This window comes from Oenanthe melanoleuca, chromosome 2 (genome assembly GCF_029582105.1).
Source record: "Oenanthe melanoleuca isolate GR-GAL-2019-014 chromosome 2, OMel1.0, whole genome shotgun sequence".
NCBI lineage: Eukaryota > Metazoa > Chordata > Aves > Passeriformes > Muscicapidae > Oenanthe > Oenanthe melanoleuca.
The window spans coordinates 117,927,253-117,950,210 of NC_079335.1; the positions used below are offsets into that span (position 1 = coordinate 117,927,253).

General features: G+C 40.4%; 1 protein-coding gene across 1 annotated transcript in view; it reads left to right on the plus strand.

Moving 5' to 3' along the window:
• The window catches only part of RAPGEF5 (Rap guanine nucleotide exchange factor 5), a 155,165-nt gene extending 133,777 nt beyond the window's left edge, over nt 1-21,388 (plus strand). Inside the window, exons 21-26 of the mRNA XM_056483737.1 lie at nt 2,851-2,941; nt 5,535-5,585; nt 6,692-6,779; nt 9,530-9,594; nt 14,445-14,499; nt 17,684-21,388. Of these exons, the coding sequence (XP_056339712.1) occupies nt 2,851-2,941; nt 5,535-5,585; nt 6,692-6,779; nt 9,530-9,594; nt 14,445-14,499; nt 17,684-17,802 (469 nt within the window). The 3' untranslated portion in view covers nt 17,803-21,388. The remainder of the gene's footprint in view (nt 1-2,850; nt 2,942-5,534; nt 5,586-6,691; nt 6,780-9,529; nt 9,595-14,444; nt 14,500-17,683) is intronic.
• The last annotated feature ends 1,570 nt before the right edge of the window (nt 21,389-22,958 follow it).

The following is a 22,958-nucleotide window of genomic DNA, read 5'->3' on the forward strand; positions in this document are numbered from 1 at the left end:
AAGCTGTTGCCCCATGTAATCCTCTCTGGAGTAGTGTTTTACTTATTGGAGGGGTAGGCTTTTTCATGTGTTAGATTTGACAGTCTACTGTTCCACTGTTACTAAATAGTCCTGGCATTTATTCTATGTCTTGCAACAGAATACAAATATATACTAGACAGAGATTTTTCTGTAATTGCTCTTTGTCTTAGTAACCAAGGAAATTGAGTGATTTAAATATGTGCAATCATCCTACTCACCTCTCTCTCCACTTGTTGGTCTCCTGCAATATCTGAATATGCATGTTCATGGAAAATGTATAAGTTGTTCCCTTCATCGACTGGGCTGATTTAATTTGCAAGGCACTCACATACAAAAGGACTGTTCTCTGCTGAAGCATTGCCTTTAGAGAAATTAATTCTTCTAATCTAATCTAGTGTAACTCATAAATGTGATCTGATTTAGTTTGCAAGTTGTGTAGTATCCAGTAATACGATCATTTTGTGCCATATAAATGGCCAAAAAATGGTTGGTTCTATGTGCCTTGCTTGCACCATTGTAGCATTAATTTGCATCCCAGGAAAAGTTTTGTGTCAGTCTTACATGAATAAGAATATATTTGTTACCAGACCAAAGTATTGCTCTATTTTTATTGTTTCCTTTCTGTTAAAAAGCCAGAGTTATGGAGACTAAATACAGTTGTCTCCATAACTCTCCCAGGGTATTGCAGAAGGACCCATCACTGGAGAATGTAGGTGATGAAATTAGCAAGTGTGTAGTTTTCACAGGATTGCTTTTTCATCATAAAAGCTGCTTTCTAAATGAACACACCACTGTATCTCATCAGTTCTGGAAGAGTTGATGACAGAGGAACAATTAGGGTGGAAGGATTGTGTGCTAAGCACAGGGCTCTCATCATGAGACAAGCCAAGCAGCCCTCCTGTTTTATGACTAAGGCAGAGAGGTAGGGAACCATGAGCAGCTCTGGCTGCTTCCTCTTCTCTGCACACAGATTCAGCCAGGAATCTTTGTCTGTGATTTTCCTCTGGTCAGGAAAGCACCAGGACCAAGATTTCATGTTCATCATCTGTGTGCTTTGCTGTTGAGGAGCGCCTGAAGAAAATAAAAACATTTTACACAAGTGTGTCAGTACATGAAAGGGAGACAGAGTTTTTGAAGAACAAATCCATACACTTCTGTTGATGGGTAGTCTAAAAAAAAAGAGAAAACAAGTGATTCAATAAAATTAATTATCATGTTATTAGAAATTAACATCCTGAGGAGTTAAAGACACAAGTCAATGTAAGGTTAGAACAAAGAGATTACAACAGCAGCCTTTTGCTCCCCAAGCAAGCAGTGGCTGACTGTGAGAGATCCCTTCTCTCCACAGCTCACTGTGAGGAGTGAGCCCACCCAACAGACAGTTTATGCAGGCTTGGACACCTTCCTTGTTTTGAAATTAGTTGCCTTTGGGAGCTGCCTGGCTTTAATGATAAAAAGAATCTAAGCAACAAAGTTAGGATTAACTTGGGGACAGCTGAAGTGAAGTGAGAAATGCACTGTGTCAAGATAGTGCACAGTGATAAGGGCAGGCTTTATAAGACTTGTAACAGATTCTGGCCATTTTCCAGGCTAAGGTCTTGGCATTTACTTTTCCCTGATGATAAATCCCAGTGAAGCCAGTGGATTCATTCATACTTAAAATTTTCTTTAAAGAGGATTCGTACTCTCACACACAAATTCACCCATATATTTGTATGGTCTCCAAAATCTGCAAGAGACCTTTGTTTTAAAAGGACTCAGTATTTCAGGATTTCAAGTTTCCTAATGAACTAGAAAATGGACTAGAAATAAGCATAGTCTGATTGTGTACAGTAAAATGTCAAAAAATAGAGATATCAAGTAAATCCCATTGGGACCTATACTGGAACCAGTACTAGCTGCAACTGGTTTATAGGCATATGTGAATTGAACACTAACCAGATTTTCAGACAATAAAAATGATGAGGGATTGCAAATGCATTGGAGGATAGATAGAAGAAAAAAAAAAAAAAAGAAAAAAGAATTATCTAAGGAGTCTAGTGCATGTGCAAACAACAGTAGGATAAGATTTAATTTAGATAGATGCCAAGTAATTCAGCTACAGAATGCTAATACTGAACTGAAGAAATAAATGCATGATTGCAACGAACAGCACTGTGACACAGGTCCTTGGGTGATAATAGATGACAAATTAAAAGAAAGGACAAAATGTGATGCTGTTCCAAATAAATAATTAGCTGTTTGTTTTATGCTTGCATAAGAATGTAGAACAGTAATTATATTTCTTCTTCCCTCCCCACTGTCTCACTACATGAGAAAGTAGTGAAGGAAATAAGAGTTAAATATGAGTTAAAATAAATTACAAAGAATTCAATAATAATATGGGAAAGCAGATTGCAGGCCACAACTACAAAGAGAAATTGAAGGAACCTATGTTGTACAATTTACAGGAAAGATGAAAAAGAGGATGAAAATATTTATTAGGCTACAGAATAGAGGTCAAGGAATTATTCTATATGGTAAAGGACAGCTGGGAGTAACTTGAACATTGAAAAGGGAAAATTACTTTTGACAGCAAAGGGAAAAGAATAACCTGCCAACAAGAGGGTTGATGAGACAGTAGAACGCTTTCTAAAAAACTTCTTAGAGACCCCATCACCTAGACTGCAGGTGGTTATGAGAGGACATTTAATGAGTTCATTATGTGGAAGATGATTGTATGTTAGTGCTGAGGGTTGAAATGAGACTCAGTAACCTAGGATACATCTGCATTCCATTTATCGCTGATTCTGAGCACAAAAAAAAAAAAATCATATTTTTATTCCTCAGCTGTAAAGCCCAAAGAAATCTGAATTCATTCTTTGCAATTGTTATGGGTCTCAACACTGCATCTGTCAGCCGGCTGTCTCAGACCTGGGAGGTAAGACACATCTTTATATCTTTCAGACACTCTCAAAACCATTTCACACAAAGGCTGTATACTGGTGAATTGCCTTTTCTTTCTGGTTATTGTTCTTTCATGCTGAAATCAAACATGAAGGGAGTGTTGGTGGAGAAAATTCTTTGTGACCTGAAGCCTTAGATACGCAGGTATTAAAAGAAAAAACCCTAAATGTGTCCTTCCAGAGTTTTAAATAAGAGCAAAGCATGGAGATCTTATCCTCTACCATTTTAAGTAGATGTCAGAACAGAAAGTCTTAGAAAGGTGGCTCCAAACAAGCAACAACTTATTATGGAATCATTTAATTAAAAAGCCAAAACAACAAAGTAGAAACAAACCTTCTCTAGTTGTCTTTCATGGGGTTTTTTTTGCAGCTGCTCATCTTGAACAACAAAGTTAGGAAATGAGCCATGAAATAAGGAGCAAACTGGAGAAGAGAGATTATTTGCTTAAAAAACTACTGGTTGCTACACAGAGCATGAGTGTGTTTAAAGGAAGGTCCCACTGAGATCTGTATTTATGTTGTCGATATTTTGTTTCCATCCAAGTGGATTGAGTCATAGTGTCCATATTGAGTTGTAGTATCTGCAGGTTTACTGTGCCCATGAGCCAGGTATTGGGGAAGGAGTAATTGATCAGGGTGGGTTGAAGCCTTATCCCTCCTTGATGCCCTTAACACCACAGGTGTACTCCAGAAATACCAATCTGTAATGGAGAGTGACAGAGAAGGGCTGTCATCTCCTGCCTTGGGGGTACTCCTGAGCACCAAAAGCTGGGGCCAAAGGGCATTAGAGAGTTACAAACCTGTCTGGTGCTGTCCAGAGCAAAGGCTTAGCTGAAACCATGCAAATGGAAACATCACTTGTGTATCTGAGGCTTTGACACACAGACAAACAAGAAAGAGCAAGGAAAAGGTGACTTAAATAAGAGATAAATTAAAAGTTTTAGAGAAAACTGCATGCCTGAGGACAATGATACAGAAACCCCTTGGCTGTGACATCTCTAAAACACCTCTCTGGGGAACATTTGCCCTGGCCTCCTCCTAAGCTGCCTTCATTCCATTTCTCTGAGCTTTGGTGGGAGAGTGGAAGAGACCAAGGATGGTCTCAAAGGCAATGCTACAGATCTCTCCTGCACAGAGACACACAGAACTGCTCTGTGCTGAGGCCTCTGGAGATGATGCCCTGCCAGGGGACTTCTCTCAGGAAGAGCAGAATATGTTGCTTGTCAGAACAAAGAGTGCATCTGCATATGCACCTCTGTAAATATGTCACGTTTCTGTTTGTAAAATATTTATCAAGTCATCCTTGCTTTTTTTTTTTTTGCATTTGTAAAACTTCATTGCACTGGAAGTTTCAAAAGCAGAAGGTTATTTGCATTAGTAATGCGACTTTTAGAAAGTAGAGCAATGTTTTTAAATTAATTATAGTTGCTTACACATGTAAATGAAACAACCTAAATTTAAGCAGCTATTTAGACACTAAATCATATTGGTTCTGCACTTGATTTCTTAAAAGTAGTATGCTTAAAGTAGTATGCTCCCAAGCATATTCTACTTTTTTCCCTACAGTATCCAGTGTTTTAATGAGCCTTACTTTCCCTGATTTAAGATAGAAAAAACCATGCAATTGCAGTTCCACGTTCAATCATTTTAGCATTTTAATTGTACACATCCACTTAACCTAATTGTTCTAAATCTCTCTTCTCTTGGTACTGTCACTGTGGCTGTCAGGATCTAAGGAAAAACACAAGAAGGGATTTGGACTAGGAGGGGATCTTTTACTAGACTAACTACTATGGCTGGAAAAAACAGACAGGCTTTAAGGTCCACATACCTTTCTTCTAGTCTGAAATACCAGCATGAAAATTTAAATTGCAGAACAATTGCTTTGAGTGTAGTGATGTGAATCCATTAAAGCATCTTAGAGACAAAGAAAGTGGATGCTTGTGGAGTAGAGCAGGTGTTGGCATGAGGGACAAGACAGTGGTTTGTCCCTTATAAAGTGTTTTATGCACCTCTCTGTGGGATTAGGATCAGATACCAGAGACACAGTAATTAGTTTATTAGGGAAATGTCTCACTTTGGCACCATTATGTGCCAGTGTTAACCCTGATCAGCACTGGCATGATGTATAAAACAGCACTGAGTGTGACACCTGTTAATTTCTAGAGCCTATATTCTGGGGGGAGATTGATTACAACAAATTATTTAACATGGATGTGATTAGTTTCTGAATTCTCAGGCTGTATTACTGCTTCCAGTTTGCTATGGATATTTAGTCATGGAAGCTGGGAAAGAAAATAAAGGCAGCTGCTAAGAAGCAGTTTCCATAAAAGAAGGATGCAGGTCCCTAGGATGCAGAGCCCAGTGCCTTGCTGGCATTGCACTGAGCATGGTCTGTAATTAAGGCCCTGGGAGCTGAGGAGCTGGGGCTCAGAGCGTGTTGGTGCTTTCAGCAGGCACTTCACCCAGAGCAGTCTCATGGAAAAAAATGCCTCAGCATTTTTCTGCCTAAATCAAATTATCTCTCTCTCTCTCTCTTTTTTTTCCCCTCTGTTTTCTACACTTCAGAAAATTCCTGGGAAGTTCAAGAAACTTTTCACTGAGCTTGAAAGTTTGACGGTAAGTATGGTGTAGACAGCAGAAGAGCATTGATAGCTTTACCTGCCTTCCTTCTTCCTAATTTATTTGGAGTCTGCCTGTTACTGTCTGGAGCTGCACTTGTCATGTCAGATCCATGATTTGCTGGAGGCCATGTGGCTCCCCAGAACTCCAAGTTGGAGCCAGACATGGAAAGGAAAAAGGCTCTGTTCCCGGCAGAGAGAGGAAAGGCAGAGAGAGGCAAATGCAGTATCAGTTCACCAGCATCAATCTGGGAGCTGTTCTTTTGCCCTGGTAGTTAATCAGCCTTTATCTGAAGCAACATCCTGCAGATCAGGAGAAAAAGAGACCAGCTCAAGTTTTAAAAAACAAATGTCAAAACCTGAGGCTTGAGGGTCTTTGTCAGCATTATCAAAGCAGAATAAACAAATGTTTCCTCTGGCTGTCATGGAAGTGGGTGCATGGTAAGATCACTGCCTGGCACAGGGAACAGGAGATCCAGCCTTTACCAGCTGTCATGCTTCTGTTCTTGGAGTTCTTTCTAAATTAATGTGTTTTAAAGATTCTTGTGAGCTGGTACACAAAAATGTTTACATTGGAAATCGAGATGACTTTTTGAATTGCCTGCACAATGCATGCATATAATGAAACATACTACCTCATTTTCTTTGAAATTCTCCATGTGTGTGCTCCATGGATCTTAAAGCAGTTTTTGTTGGGATTTTTTGTTGCTGTTTGGTGATGTTGGTTTTGGTTTTTTTAAGAAGAAATTAATCAGCAGTATATTTGGGGATACATTTTGTGCTATATAGTAAGAGATTTTGCTAATAAAAATTTGTTGGGAAATTACAGAGCAGTCCAAGAGAATCGATTCTGCAGCTTCCTCTCAATTTAGCACTGCTTGATAGAAGAACATAATTGCTTTTGTTCCTTTCACTGTTTATGTTTCCTGTTCAGTTTAGCATGTCAGCTAGCTTAGAAAACCTTTGAAAACCTTTAGCTACCTTGCATCCCAAAGAAACCTTTTATATCTAAATCATGTTCAGATCATAAGCCCATAATGGATTTAGAATTGCTCTTTTTATAGCCTATTGATTTTTCTGTCTATTGCTCAAATGGTTTTGTAGGATCCTTCTCTGAATCACAAAGCTTACAGAGATGCATTCAAGAAAATGAAATCTCCGAAAATCCCCTTCATGCCCTTACTTCTGAAAGGTAACGTTAAAGCTTGGCTGCTCTTCACTGTTGTCAATTAAAATAAGTGTAAGGTGATTTTTCCTTCAGATGCTCCAGAGATGAGTATGTGACAGATATAGTGGCATCAACAAGATAGCACTTGGTCTGGATAATAAACAACTTCCTTTTATGACAGGGGGAAGATGCCAATTTTCACACAGGTCTTAAAACTTCATACTGTCCTGTCAAGTGTGGATAGAGCTGTGTGCTTTTGCTCTGGCCACATCCTCTTCAGTGAAGTGTGACCCTGCACCAGTGGCCATGGTCATACCTCCCTGTTTTGCTGGAGTGAACCTGCCCTCTCTATCTGTCCTGAGAGGAGGGGATTTCCAAGCCTTTTATAGGTCTGGAAGAGATAAATAAAATCTTACTATCTAAAATAATTTTTTTTTAAAAAATGTCTTAAAATAAAGTACAACTACTTGCTAATGCAGTGAGCTGGGCAGCTAATAAAGTGGCAGATAGTTAAAGTACTCCATTGTCTTGGAGTCATTAATTATTAATTGCCTAGTCTTTGAACATGGCAAATTCATTTGTTTATTCCTGTATTCTGAAAGTGTTCTCTTTAGGCTGTTTATTCCAACCTGCTGCTGCTGCTGTGAGATGCTTGAAGGCAGTTCTCCAGATCAGTTGGTGACAGTTTGGGAGCCACCAGACACCTCCCCTCTTTGCACACATCAAAGGAGTTTGCATTAATTCAGATGGATACAATTATCAAGGCTTCAAAATCAATATTTTTAAAGTGTTCTGGAGTATGTCTTGCCTGCAAACAAAGGCAGCAAACATAAGTCACTTGTAGCAATGGTGTTTGCACAGAATTAAAATATGGGGTATAAGAACATGCACCTAGACAGCATTTGTATCTTCAACTTGTGTTGGAGATAGCAAGAAGACTTTGAAATTAATGCAGTGATGTCCTTCAATACAGTAGTCCATAAGGAGATGTTGCCAAGATTGGTAATTCTCAAAGTGTAATGGAATTTATTCCATATCAAGCATATTTGTATTAAGGTCATTTCCAAGACCAGTAAAATGGGTAACATAGAAATCATTAATAACTCAGCAAATTGCTGTATTTCATCACAATAGGAACAAAAGCAGTTTCAATTTAAAAAAAATTTAAAATCTTAGATTATGAAAAATAACTTCAGAGTGTCCTTTTAAAAGTTAATTAAATTTAAATGCAGAGCTCTCACAGCACACAGACACAGCTTTTGAAAATCAGGCAGATTTTTCAAATGTGTAATAAAATACTGTGATATACCTCTATAACCTAGTTCAGATGCAATTTTCTGCTCCACTGAATTTATCTAGACTCTTAGTTGTTGGCTGCAAAGCAAATTTCTGTTCCTTCTGCCCTCAGAGATATACACATTGCTGTCAATGACTTTAAAAGCTGTGTGGAAATTTCTGCTTCCAGTATAGGTTTTTCATTAAAAGTGAAGGGCAGTTTTTAACTGCATTGATATAGACACAAGCACAAGTCCTGTCCTTTCTGTGTCCCTTTCCCTGGGTGCCCCAAAGCAGCCCAGCAGAGGAGGTGCAGAGGGTCGTGCTCCTTTCTTTCCCTCTTTTTGGGATGCAGCCCAGGGGTAGGAGAGGTGCTGGAGGTTTTGGCAGCATATGCTGAGCTTTCTGCATGCACAGGCTGGCATCCTGTCCGTCCCAGCCAAGGCACCCTGGGGGCACAGGAGCTCTCCATCACCTCCCCATAGGAGTCCCAGCCCCGGGTTTCCACCAGCACTTGAAGCCATTTAGCATTTCAATTCCAAGCAATTACAAAATGCCCCTCAGGCACAGAGTGAGCCTTTGAAACCCAAAGAAATAAATCAGGTTGGCTGCTTTGAGGGAGGGTGAAGGTGGAGGTGGATGGGGGTGGTGTCACAAAGCTTCTCTGCAGGTTTCCACTCCTGAAATCCCCCAAAACCATGGTGTCCATGTGAGTGAGGGAGGACAGGAGAAATGCTGAGTGCACAGTTTGGCTGCTGGGCTGGAGGCTGACACCTCTGCTGAGAGGGAGACTTGTCCCATTTACTGTGTGCCCTTCTCCCACTGGCACACACAGCTGTGACTCCTAAGGATTAATGGCATTGGAGTGTTCTCTCATTCCTTTAGCATTTTCTCCCCGTGGATCTCCTGGGTACCCTGACATGCAGGAGAGAGCTGGCAGGGCCATGTGGTGCTCCTGCCAGTGTTCTCAGTAATCTGGAGGCTGCACATTGAAGTCAGAGCTTCCACTCCCACAGGGAATCTATTCATATTCTTGGTACTTTATGTCCAAGATAGGTCTCACTTCTGACCTAATACAAATTAGAAAAACAGAGAAAATGGCCTTGAGCTACTGTTTTAATTGTAGTCTTAATTTGGCAACATTTATTTTGCCTGATATTCCCTCCCTCCAGTTCATTACACTGTGTTCAGTTCTCTTCCTGGAGCCAGATATAGACCTTTTCCTCTGACCTTTTTGTTGCCTTTGCAAATTCCCTCCAACAGCACTACATAAAAGTGGTTTTCCCTAGCCATGATGCTTATTTCAAGGCATAATCTCTGCATATCATCATTAGGCCAGGCTTTTGTTTCACTGTTACAAGATATTGTGTCAATCCTTAATGGGATACTTTCCTTTTTTTTTTTTGCTTTTTGTTGCTGTTTAGTAATTTTATTTATTTGCATTTTTAAAAAAGGTTGTGAATAATAATTGTTTTTCTTTTTTTTTTTTTTCCCTTCAGATGTAACATTCATCCATGAAGGAAATAAAACATTTCTGGATAACCTTGTTAATTTTGAAAAGCTGGTAAGCTAATTTTGTCCTTCCTGTTTTTCAAAACATTCATATTCTCTTCTTCCCTTTGCTTTTCTTATCTTATAAGACTGTAAGGTTTTGTTCTGGCTGAACCAGGAAGAAATAAACAGGGGTAAAAAAGATCAAGCAGGATGAAACAGCCAAGTCTCTTTCCCCTGCCCTTTTCCTCTGCTCCTCTACTTCTGCATAAAATGGCAAAACCAGTAATGGCCATCATCACTGCTACACAGTCCACTCTCTATTTATACTTGGTGAGATCAGTTCCTTTGCACCACCTCATGGGCTGCTTCTTAAGTTCTTAAGTTCTCCTGCTTCAGCTTTCTCTGAATTATGTTTCTTTTTTTTTTTTTCTCAAGGTTTCTCTAGTTTATCACTTAAGGAAAGATTCCTCTAGTTTATCACCTGCCAGTGGTATTGTAATTTTAGGGATCTTAAATGAAAGTGAAGCTTTTTGATCTGTGTTAAATGAGGAAGAAAATAATTCCTGAAATACAAATTAAACTGACTGTAAATATCACTATTGTAGCTTTTATACACAATGGCATAAAAAATACTTGATGATATATTTTTGGCCACATTCACTCTAGCCATCAGATGACATGGTATTACTGAGAGAGGTTTGAATTGCCTAATTTGTGTTGGGTTTTGGTGGTTTGTTTGGGTTTTGTTGTTGGTTTTGGTTGGTTTGGGGAGGGGTTTATTTGGTAACATTTTTATGAGGTCACTTGGTCTGTTCAACCTAGAGAAGAGCTCCTCACAGTCTATAAGTTCCTTGAGAGGGGAAGAGGAGGGGCAGGCACTGATCTCTGCTCTGTGCTGACCAGCAACAAGGAATGGCTCCAAGCTGTGTCAGGGGAGGTTTAGATTTGATATCAGGAAAAGGTTCTTCACCCAGAGGGTGTTTGGACACTGGAACATCTCCCCAGGGAAGTGGTCACAGCACCAACCTGACAGAGCTCAAGAAGTGTCTGGACAACACTCTCAGGCACAGGGTGTGACTCGTGGTGCTGTGCAGGGATGGGAGTTGGATTTGATGATCCTTGTGGGTCCCTTCCAACTCAGGTTATTATGTGATTCTATGGCACTGAAAGCCAAAGTCTATATATCTTAACAGTGGTGGAGTAGAGAAGCTTGGATTTTTTATTTTTTTTTCTTGTTGGCCTGTAGTATTTGACCAAGAAACCAAAATGTTCTTTGCAATTGTGCAGGTATGCCATGGCACTGTTAGGCCAGGTGGCTGTGGTTGGTGAATTGTGCCCAACTATTTTCTCCATGTGTTTACATGTGTTTAGGAATACATACACAACCATGGAGTTATTAATGAGCCAGATGTTGAACTTATGTTTACATTCTATTGTAATATATGTTGTCTTTCAACTTGCAAGCAGATGTAGACTCTGACTTTTTAATCTGAGCTCCTTTTTTTTTTTGTGTTTTCTGTTTGATTTCTGTACCTTTTCTTGTTGCAGAGTTTACAGGAATACTGATTTGCATTTAATGAAAGGTTTTCTTGTCCCAAGTCCATTAACTGTTTGACCTTTAGGTGTTTTCACAAAACTCATTAGCATGTTCTTCTTCATTGCCTCTTGGAAGTACATCCAATTAACATGTAAATTAAACTAGCCCTTGATGCACCATAATTGTTAATAAAATCCCCCCACTGGCCCATATATTTATTTAGTGAATATGTAGGATCTAATTCTTGTCCAGTCTTAGCAGGCTGTGTTCATTTGTTTGTTTGTTGTGTAATGTGTATGTTTCATGTATGCTGGGCTTCCTGGATAAGAATCCCTTTCCTTTCTGTCTCCATTGTGTCTCCAGAGGCAGTGGGAGCTTTGCTAATTGACTTCAGTGAGCCAGGATCTCACCTTTTCCATTCAAATGGATAATGGGCATTTCAAATGGCAGGGGGGGAGAGGCTGAGGTGCTGTTTGTAGGGTGAGGGTTGTTCAGATTGACATTTCCTCCAAATTATCATTCAGATCACGCTCTCAGAAACATGCTGTCTCATGCAGCCCTGTACATATGAATGCAGGCAATAGTGCAAGCTTAGGAAGTGGGGGCTTAGGAGAGATTTAAATATCAGTGTAGTGGCAATTCAGGCTGCACACTGGTATTACCCTGGCTCAGTTGGACGTTAAGGGATTTAGTGGATGGCCATGAGCTCACAAGATGCATCACGTGTGATCACGTATTCATCAGTCCTTGCTTCTTTTCTAATTATAAGGGCTTTGTCCCAAATAACAATGTCCTTCTTGGTGTTCTGTACTGAACACTGAAGTGCTAAGCACTTTCTGGCCTTTGCTGAGAAAAATTAGGATTGACATTGACTCCTGCTTGATTTGGATCAAGCCACTGAACCTCACCTGCAAATTTGCTGTTGCAGAAAAAGAAGAAAAGAATTATTCTACCATGGCAGATTACTGCTTTGGGGAAGGAACTTACTCACTGTCATAAATGACTAGAATTTCCACTTATGAATTTCAAAGCAAAGATGGTTTCTTGTGTCTCTGGATCACCGTTTTGAAATATTTCATTTCTGCATTAAACATCTCACCTGAAGGAGGACTTGTCAGTCTGAAACATTATTTTTCCAACTATATTAGTTTCTTTAATAAGATTTTCTTTCTCCCTACAATCCCTGCTTCTTTTATATTCTTAGGACTCAGCAGTCCTACCATGACTGAATTTGATTTGACATGAAATGATAGCGGTGGATACAAAGTTAATTCAAAATGTAAAGAAGGAAATTTGCAAAGAAAAAAAAAAAACCAACTATCTTTTGTCTCAGGAATGTTACCTATCTGTAGCAAAGGTGAAGGGGTTGCAGTGCTTAATTTAACTGCATTTTGGGTAAAGTCTAGTCTGTTATAGTGTTAGATCAATATTTAATATCATATCCACTTCAGCTAAATCTGAGGGAATAAATGAAAATATAGTCATACAAGGTCACATCTCAAGGTATTTCCATGGTATTTGCTTACCTGTTTCACTGAAACGTGGCTTCTTCAGGTTTTTCTCTCCAGACATCAGTCATGTCTTAGCAATGACATGTCTTAGCCACACTCCAGCAAACTCTATCACAGGTCAGTGGCCATTGCCATTTCCAATAACACCTGCTTACCTCGAGCCTTCAGCTGTAAGGTTTGTGCATGTGCAGCTGTGGGTTCTCAACCCACACCCCCAGGTATCTGTGCAAGCCCAAGCCTGAGGCTCTGCTGTCCTCAGTGGAAGGAGTGCTAATGATCCCGGGTAGCTGTCGGGCTGAAGAGCCACAAGAAATGTGTGTTACTCATCACACAAGTATGCAAGCACCTGATTCTCTGGACCCCAGAGAATCTAAACCAGAGAGAAATGCATAATTAGGATACTAAAGATGGAGGATTTGGGATTCTGCTTTAAATGTTGCCCAAAGAGGTTTTCCCTTACCAGAGCATCACCTCCAGAAGCCAGTCTTGGGAAAGACCCTCACAGTGACTGACAGCAAAGAGTTACAGTATGTGTGATGTGTGGGTCTCTCTGACTTCTAAAATCCAAATTCAGAGGATGTTGGCTGGGAAACATCATAGCAGCAGCACTTGTGGAAGTTTTAGTGCTGCCAGTACTCACATTATTGATCGTGAAATCTAGATCATCTCATTAGAACTTCATTATAATCAGTGCAAGGACATCAGCACAAGAGATTGTATAATTTCATGGCAAATGAAGCACAGCGGGTAACAAGAAAAATTATTTTGATTTACTGATGAAAGAAATATGAAGTTTCCATTAAACATGCTCTTGTGATAAGCTTTTTGTGGAGGAGCCTTGTAAGCCACTCCCAGGATGCTGAGAGGTGAACTTCACTGCATCATTCTGCTCTTAAACATACTCTGCTCAAGACAGTTAATCCTTTCCACCTCTAATAATTTTTGAGGGAGATGTGAAATAAGCATCAGCTGTTTGCATGAGCTTTCAGACCATTCCTGCTAACTAAAATTTGCTTCTTTTACTAGATTTGGGGAGGAATTGCCTCAGAAACAGTAAAATTTTTAAAAAGTAATTGCTTAAGAACTGTGAGTAATATCTAGTGAAAATAAGCTCCCTCTACTGATATGTAGTGAATAATCACAATTTTTGTATAAATTAATGACCTGACCCTGGATTAGAAACCTTTTGTTTCCTCTTCTTAATGTAAGTGAACATCCAATATCCCTGTAAGCACCAGCTTTTGCTGAAATAGCATACCTACAGGAGAGTTTTACTTGGTACATACCAGGAGATGTCAGGGTGCTTGCTCTTCAGCACTTAGGCTATGGGATCTTTTTTTTTTTTTTTTTTTTGTGCTGGTTAGGCTGTAGAGAATTGCCTGGTTGATAGTGGTGCCTGAGTGTGGCAGGCATTACACAAGTGTACACTAAGAGGTGTAGTCTGTGCCCCAAAGAGGCTTACAGTCCAATTATATAAATGTGGAGACAGAAGGAGAGGCTGCAGACTACACAATAATGCACTAAAGGTGCACCAAAGCACTCACCCAGCCCACAGACCTTCCTTGCTGTAGGCTTTCAGTTTAATAAAAGACACTGGAAGGAAAGCAAGCAAATGTTTGGTTATTTTTCATTACCACTTTCCATGGGTTCCTAGAAGTTGTTCTCATTTAATCTGTGTGATAGCAATAAGACATCTAGACTAACCCTGTTTCACTAAGACAAAGAGCAAAGTTTCTCCTGCTGTCTTCATTTTCCACCTTACTACAGTTGCTTTTTGCTGCACCATGTAAGGCAAGGAGATTTTTCAGGCTTTTCTAATGACAGAATCTGTCCCAGGTCTTTGCACTGATGTTTGTTATTTTGTCTCGGCAGCACATGATTGCAGATACTGTTCGGTCACTGAGACATTGCAGAAATAACCAATTTGGTGAGTAGACAAAATTTCCTACTTATTTTGCCTTTGTACATCCTTAAGGGTTTGTTGAGTTTTTGGTTTGGTTTTTTCCCTCCTGTTTCCTTTCCAGTTGCTCAGGTTTACTGCAGCAGCAGAATGTGGTCAAAAACTATTTAAATGGACAAGAGAGGGCATCATTTTGGGAAAATCAACATAGCAAAAACCAGATTTGGAGGAAGCTTGAGTTTACAAAATGTTTCTAGGAACATTCTAGGCTTCCAAAATGTCACTCATCCCCACAGCTTTTCACTCAGCTGTTCACCAAGAGCAACTGTTTGCTGATCTGGGGCTCTTGAGGACATTTCACAAAACTGTAGAGGTCTTGGAAGGTATGAAGGTCCTGTGGGTTTTGTGAAAGTGGTTGAGTAGGAAGAAATGAAATTGTTTTCTAGGGGAAGCTGCAAATATAGCTGTGCCTGCTTTAGACACTGGAGGATCTATGCTGAAGGCAATGGTTGTGAGTGCCTCAGCTGCACAGAGGACTTTCTTTGTTTGCTTTTTCAAAATTTTTTTGTTGTTGTTTCCGCCTTATTAACCACTAGAGAATCCAACCCTAAGGGACCATGCCAGAAAACTTCAGCTCTCTTTTTTCTGCTGCTAGCAGAGGAGAAACCTTGCTTTTCTCCTTCCAGTGTTCTTATTCTCTGCAGAGATGTTAAATACAGGAAGGGGTCACAAGAACTACTTTAGGAAGCAGTTAGTTTTTAAGCCAAACCCACTAAACATGTCATTTATTGAGGCAACTAAAAACTCTTTTTCAAAGAGAAGTTCAGAACTGTGCTGCAGCCTTGGGGAAAATAAGAGTTGAATAATATCTTTTTTCCACTGACTTTTCAGCAGCTGTCAGCATTGACTCCAACAAAAAGAATAATAATCATAATTTTAATTATAGATACAGGTACCTTGGAGAATAATAGGTACTTTTAACAGTTGTGTTAAACATTTGCCTTATTGAATTACCACATGTATATACAATATTACTTTTAAACAAAGGCTGTTCAGTATTATGGTTCTTGAGTAATTTTTCTAAATCAATATACAAATATATATATATTTATGCATGTAAATGTATGTAAGAGGGGCAGAGAGGAGGAAGGAGCAAGATGTGCCTTCTTTGAATTCAGATACTGAAGGAAACGTTGATTATCCAAACCATGCCTCTGTAAATTAAAATGTCTCCTATTTGGCATTATGAAAAGTAACATTGGTTCCTTTCAGTGATGTGAGGGGTTTTTGCACTTTCCCTGCACATCTTTCATCTCTTTTTTGTCTTTTTTATTTTTAACAAGTGATTTTGTAAGTCTTGCAACATAAATCCAAGGTTAATACCTGAGATTTATCATATAATCTGGTAGTTTGAAGTAGGCAATTGTTATTTTATTTTAGCACAGACTTGATTTATTGTGAAGCTGGCATTTTAAAAGCAGCTTATACAGACATCCCTGTAGGCACTTTTTTTTCTCCTGAAATTCGTTTAGGCATGAAATGAATTCACTGAATATTTATTGAGACTTTATGGACAGTTTCCTTTTCTAGTGGGCTTATTTTGCTCTCAGGAATGTGAATCTTTCTACTGCATCAGTTCCCAGATTGGCCTAAGAGCAGCAGGCATCTCACTGTAGGAAGGAATTCAAACAAAACTGAGCAAGGAATATTATTATTGTTTATGAACTGTATCATGTGTATTAAGCTCACAGGCCAACGTGTTTCTGGATTAGAAACTAGTTAGGTTCCAAGTAAAACTGAAATGCCTGTTTAATGGAAATAACATTTATATCCTAAATCCTGAAAACAAATAATTTCCAAAGTGAGGAAAAGCAGCCTGAAAAAATAACATAATTCAGGCTTTTGTCATTTGAGGTGTTAATGAGAAATACAAATGTTTTCCCCATGTTCAGCACAGCTGCTGGGCTCCTATTCCCTCAGAACAGAAAGGTCAGCTCTGTATCCTGACACAGATTTATCACATTATCCTGTTCTCTCCAGCATTGCTCAAGTTAGATGGCTGCTGTGCAAGAATTCTTTCAAACAGCTGCCCAGGAGCCCCATTAGCAGCCACATGCAGAGCTGGCTGCATTCACATCTCGTGTCACCCACACAGCATCATAGAGGTGTCTTCAGAAACAAGTGGGGTTGGTGATTCCTGGGAACTTTCATACAGCTGGAGAGTGTGGAGAAAAGGATGATAATGAAACAAAGGAGAGGGAAGAAGTGTGTGAGTTAAGCTGATTGCTCAGGGAATTTTGAAGGGTTTTCTTTTTCAATTTATGGTAATATTATTAAAAATTCCTTGAGGACATGGATACGAATTGAGCTATCCAACCTTTGCTCGTCTGCCAGAAGTCAGCAATGCTGCTTTCTCTGCCTGTCTTGATGGATCTTGGGCTTGGCTTTCTTTTTTCTGTCTCTGCTAGTACCAGCCATGCTGGAGGGTTTTACAGGCAGTGAGTTCCCACAAGCCCATTTTGAGCATGAAGCTTGTAACAGAGAACAAGTGCTATTCAGGCCACCCTTCAGTTTGTCTGTTACACAGCTAATTCCTCTTGCTGTGTAAACTCCCATGAAATGAGAGCATGACTTTTGTCTCTGTTACTAGATCAGAAATCAAAAGCCTAACAGATCAAAACACAGCAGCCTGTCAGAGCAGCTTTGAAGAGCTTTCGTATCCATCTGCTGTGCTGTCACCTTTCCCCAGCTCTGAAGAAAATCATCCAGGGCCTGCTGTCTTGTGGACTGTGTTAAAATTTTTAAAAAGTTGCAGGCTGGGTTGCCCACCCCTGCTCAAGGTCCCATTGTGCTGCCAGAGCAGCACAAAGGAAACTTTGAACCACCCTTACGGGGGATTGAATGCCTGTGTGGCAGCAGAACTGAGTCTTCCTCTTGGGAAGAGTCAGCTTCTTGCCATCCTTGTGCCCCCCTAGTTTATGCATGCTGGCTACCCAGAATTGCCCATTTCTTGTTTTATTCTCCCCTTTTCTCTATCTATCTGTTACCTCATGCACTGCACTTAAACCGCAAGTCCTTTGGATTACTGGCCGTCTTTCCTGTGGCTGTGTAGCACCTGACAGGTGGCACAGCAGTGGCTTTGTGACAAAGGACAGAGGAGCAGCAGGCAAGGCACAGCTTTCTGATCCATCCCCTTTCTCCTGTCTTGCAGGCAATGAAGTTCCTTCAAAAGAGCATCACGAGCTGAAGCCATACGTCCACCACCTGCACGTCATCGACAACCAGCAAGCTCTGTTTGAGCTCTCCCACAGGATAGAGCCACGAGTGTGAGCGCTCACAGCTTCCTATGACCTTGTAACTGCAGCACTTTGGATTAAGTGAATGTTTATGCCAAGCATGTTGCTTCCCTACATGAGAACGGTTTACTGAGTTTTATCAGTAGCTCACACAACATGCGCAGGAAAATCAGGCAAGAGCCAGCAAAGGAGCTGCTCACAGAGTTGCAGGGCAAGCTTGGTGCCATTCCTGCTGGTCTCTGGGCAACCTGAGGGAGTGGAGCAGTGTCCTTTGAGCTCAGCAGCTTGGTTTCTGTGAAAATATTGTTTGGTCCAGTGTAGCTTTCAATGCAGATTCTGCCAGTATTAGAAAGAAAAGAATCATCGTGTCACAGCAGCAAAAACATTTCAGCAAGCAACATGCTCAAGGGGATGGATTCCCAGTTCACCACAGTATGTACCTCACTAATTCAAGGCTGCCAAAAGTATTGTTGCCAAAAATAATGTGCAATCTGTGCAGCTCCCATGAGTCCACTGGAGCATAGTATTTGAGATGTGTGAGCAACCTATAACAGGAATATAACAAGGCAGTGCAACCAGATGAAGCTCAAGAGTGTGTTGTGATGTGGAGGTCAGCAGTAAACAGTTCAGTCTGTTATGGCTCCTTTAAGAATATGCTTTATAAAACACACTGTAAGAGCCAGTCCACTTCTGTTGCAATTTATGGACACAATTGTTTGTACACTGAAAACATGTTATTTTCTTCCTTTCCAGTTATCTCAGATTTAGCATTGGCTCCTGCAGTTAATGTCTTATAAATTATTATAGCAGGAGCTTTATTTTCTGCTTGGATTACAGCCTGTTTGGTATCTATTCATAGGCAAATACCTAGATCCATCTACATTTCTAATTCCCCCCCACTGGAAATAACATTTCAGTAAGTATTACTTCACCTAACTTCTTGTTTTTGAAGAACAGATCCCTTACAGGATCCCAGGATTACCTGCATACACACCAGGCTCTCAGCATCATGGTCCCTTTACTGCTTTTGTCCCTTTCACAGCCCTCCCCATGAAAATTCTCATGTAGTTAAAAGTACTGCATCTGGCCCTGTGCTGGGGCAGCATTTCTAAAGTCATGTCTACAGCTGACCTGCATCTTGAGCACCACCATCACCTGGTTTCCAGTGCTAAGAAGTTGCCCTGAAATGATCCAGTGGATGCCACAGGCGATGTGCAGGGTGCTCTTTGGCATGTGTGTGTGCACTGACTCTCAGTGACAGTCCCTTTACAGAGCAGGGAGGATACTCTGCATTGCTTGCCCATCTCTGTTGTATGTTTTCCACATGAGGAAGGCTTCCAAGAAAATGCTCCTTTACTAAAATGTGGGAATACTGAAGTAGCATGCTCTTCATCATTGTGTTATCTCTAGTTTAAAGGGATTTAAACAAAAAGCAGCTTTAACAAGTAGTCTGTGGGGGAATCTGTAGAATGCATTCAGTTTTCCCATCTGTGAAATATTGTATAGATCTATTGTAAAGGAAACAGATGTTTCAGAAATGTATTTGCTTGTACTTTGTTATTATCAAATATTATATGATTTTTTTTAAGAAAAAAATTTCTTTTTACCCAGTAAAAAGAAAAAAAAAATAAACTCTTGCTGGCCATGGAGTAAAAATTTCCTATGTTCTTCTGTAGATGTGACTGCACATATTGTAAATAACTCTTTTGTGCAAACAGACCAAAACTGTTCAAATGAAGATACTAGCTGTGGTGGGCTCCTTTTTGCAGTGTAAGAACAAAAACCAGATACAATTTGTTGCTTGTGTTTTTGCAGTTCTTCCTAGGGCTACAGCACTTGGAATTCCCAATCTAGCTGCATTACCTGGATGCTTTCCTGGGTTTTGAGCTCCCTCTTGTGAATTTTTTTTTTTTACTGTGGCATTATTTTTAGGAGCCTGTGTGTAGACCAGCCTGCATGCTTCAGCTTGTGTGGTGCAACACTCTAGTCCACAAAGTTGTTCTGGAAATCTGTGGGAGAGGGAGCATTCAAAGGTATTCAGGGTGAGAAGGTGGGGCTGTTTCTCAGTTCACTGCATTTGGCTCTGTGATAGTTTTGGTGGCTACCATGGATGAAGCAGCAGCTGAGTTGGAGAAGAATAAAAGGAAATGAAAGAAGGGAAAAGAAAAAAAAGATGATTCGGTGCCAAGGCTTTGATTTGAAAGCCTGATAGACCTACCTGGAGCACTCCTCACTCTGCCAACTCAAAATGAAATAAAGGGATGGGTTAACTCATACCAATAGGCTTTGGGCCAGCTGAGCTGTTGGCTTTCTGCACCACTGTAATTTCACACTAAATCAGGTGCTGTCTACCACTTGCAGCTGGCATAGAATCAGTTTGAAGGCACACAGCCAGCATTAACCTTGTTATCTGTGCTGTGACTAATTAAACAACTAGTCAGAGCTTTACAAACCAGTTTTTATAGTGGCCTGTATAGCTTGGATTTAAGATTCAGGTGTGGGTCCAACATGCCTGCATCAATTTAATGTTAAGAACTTAACTTAAAACTTAACTTAAAACTGTTGCTATAAAGGAAAAATAAATAGCCCAAACCTATAGCTAATATGTCTAATTTAAAAAAGGCCCTTCTATGTCTTCATTCCACAGGTAAAGTATTGCAGAGCCTTGTTGCAGACTGGTAAGCAGTTTGAAGATCTGGAAGTTAGGAGAAGAACTAGAAGTAAACCCTGTATTAGGGAAAGGCAGCATTAGACAGCCTCTGCCAGGGTCCAGCAGTGGTGGTATTGTGTGATTTTTTTACATCCTTCAATAGTGCTATAGGTTACATGGTATAAAATCTATAAATCTTGTAAATTCCATTTATCACAATCACATCTGGGGTTATATACTCTGCATACTCTTTTTTTTAGTATCTAAGAGTAATTAGACAGAGAAAGAGCTTGTGTCATTTTATACCTCTTTGATGTGGGATTTTGTGGCAACAAATTTAGATGTTTCTCTAACATGGCTTTTTGATTCCAACATCATCTTGAATAGCAATAAGTTTTATTTGCATAGCAGTGGCAAAAGAAAGGGTGTTATCAGAAATAAGACCTGTGCTACTGTAAAATTACAAAGAAAGATGTAAATACTAAACATTTTAGCAGAGTAATATTTATTTGCATAGCCTATTATTTATTGCCATCTTATACACTGTTAAACACTGGGATGAAGTCAATGAGCTGAGGTAAGAACACCTGCCTGTTCTCTCTTGAGTGCCATAATGGTGTCAGCTTACATTAAAAATAATAAAATAGAAACCCCCAAATCAAGGTATTTACCTAACTTCTCAGGGACTACAGCTAGTAGTTATCCACCATCATGAGACCTGGTATGTATGAAATAATCTGATTTACCAGAATCAATGTTGCCAATGTTTTCCTTTGCATATTTCATGCTTGTTTGCCTCTGTACATATTATTGTGTCGTGTATTTATGAGAGCTAGTAAGCAATAATTTATATGTCAAAATGGCCAAGCAATACAAGGTTAAAACTTGTAGAAGCAACTGTTATGTTTATCTTGCATTTTCCAGTGTTTTTTAATATTGCTTTTCAAAATATAAAATCTACCTTAATGAAGTCTGGGCTCTGTGCCTTTATGCCTACCACACACACTTTACTGTTCCTATGTGGAATATTTTACTTCCAGTCACTCAGTTCCACAGACCCTCACTGCATTTGTGAGATGGATGCAGACTCACACAGAGGCTCAGGAGCCTGACCTCCTTCAGAGCTGCTCATTTGTCTCTGGTCAGCAGGACTTGCTGGTACCAGTGTTTCAAAGCAGGAGTGATGTTAATGGGGCCTCAGCTGTGCCCTGTCATCACAGCACAGCCAAAGAGGGGCCTCCAGCCACAATGAGAAGTCCCTGTGGGAGAGGGGAGGAGTAAATCAATCTTCATAGCCTCTGGAGTCTGCTTATTGGCACTTGATCCTCTTACTGAGGACAGCAAATGCTTTCTCCTGTCATCAGTCATCCCTGATAGTGCTGTTTCCTTCCTCTGGGCTGGTCTGCAGCAGGGAGGCAGAGCTTGGCATGGGCTGCAAGTGCACTGTAAAGCAGCTGAGGCTTGCCCTGGCCTTCCTTCCTTTCCACTTGCAAACCCCAGGAGCCAGCAAGCCACACCTGGCTGTTTCAGACAGAAATAACACTTGGTACTTACAGCATGATGTCTGTTCCAAGTGCTTTACAAATAGGCAGTACTTAATCCTCTGAGTGCTTGCACCTTAAGTAGTCTTAAGCCTGACCTTAAAAGTGTGTCTGCTAGTATTAGTATACAGACAGGGTGAATTCTAATCTTAACATTTAAAGCAAGCCTGAATTGTTGACACTTCTCTGCAATGATGTTTAAAGATACATTACAGACAGAAATACTTTTCCAGATGCAGTTGCACAATCTGAAGAATTTATGGTTTCAGTGGTTTACAACAGTCCCTTTATTGGATATCAGTGCTCTCCATGGTGTAGCCCAGAAGACTGAGAGAGAACCTCCAAACCTGTTGCAGCTATTAAGCCACACATGACTACATGCAAGCAGAAAGGGCTCTCCTTCCCTCCACTGCCTTACTGGGAGACTTTCACAAGAAGAGTGATGGTTTGTAAGTGGCAGGGCGTGGAGCTAAGGACAGCTGCCCCACAGCTCCAGTTGTGCTAGAAGAGCCACCAGAAGAGGCTGCTGGGCTGTGGATGTTGTCCCTTGAGACCACCTTACTAAACTGTTCAAATAAAGGCTCTTCTATCCCTCTCCAACAAAAAGAGCTTGGTTGTCAGAGGCCTGCAATTTAAGATGCTCAAGGGACTCTGGGAATTTCAGTCTGAAGTAATCTGTGATTACAGGTCTGTGATGAGCCATTCCTAGAGGAGCTCTGTGACCCCAGAGGCAGCAGGTGGGGGCAGTTTGTTTTAAGGGGAAAAAAATACTCAACCTGAAAACCAAGCCCCCCAAATCTTTGCTGTATTTTACATCCCAACAGACTTTCATGCCACCCAGAGCCTTTGCCCTGGAGTCCTGCTGTCTTCTGCTGTGGGATGTCAACTGAGGTTCAACAGCAAAACCCAAAGAAGGTAAGTCTTCCACTCCTACCATGTCCACCATCTCACACTGGAGACTTGTGGGATGGCATCTTACACTCATGGATACAATAATAG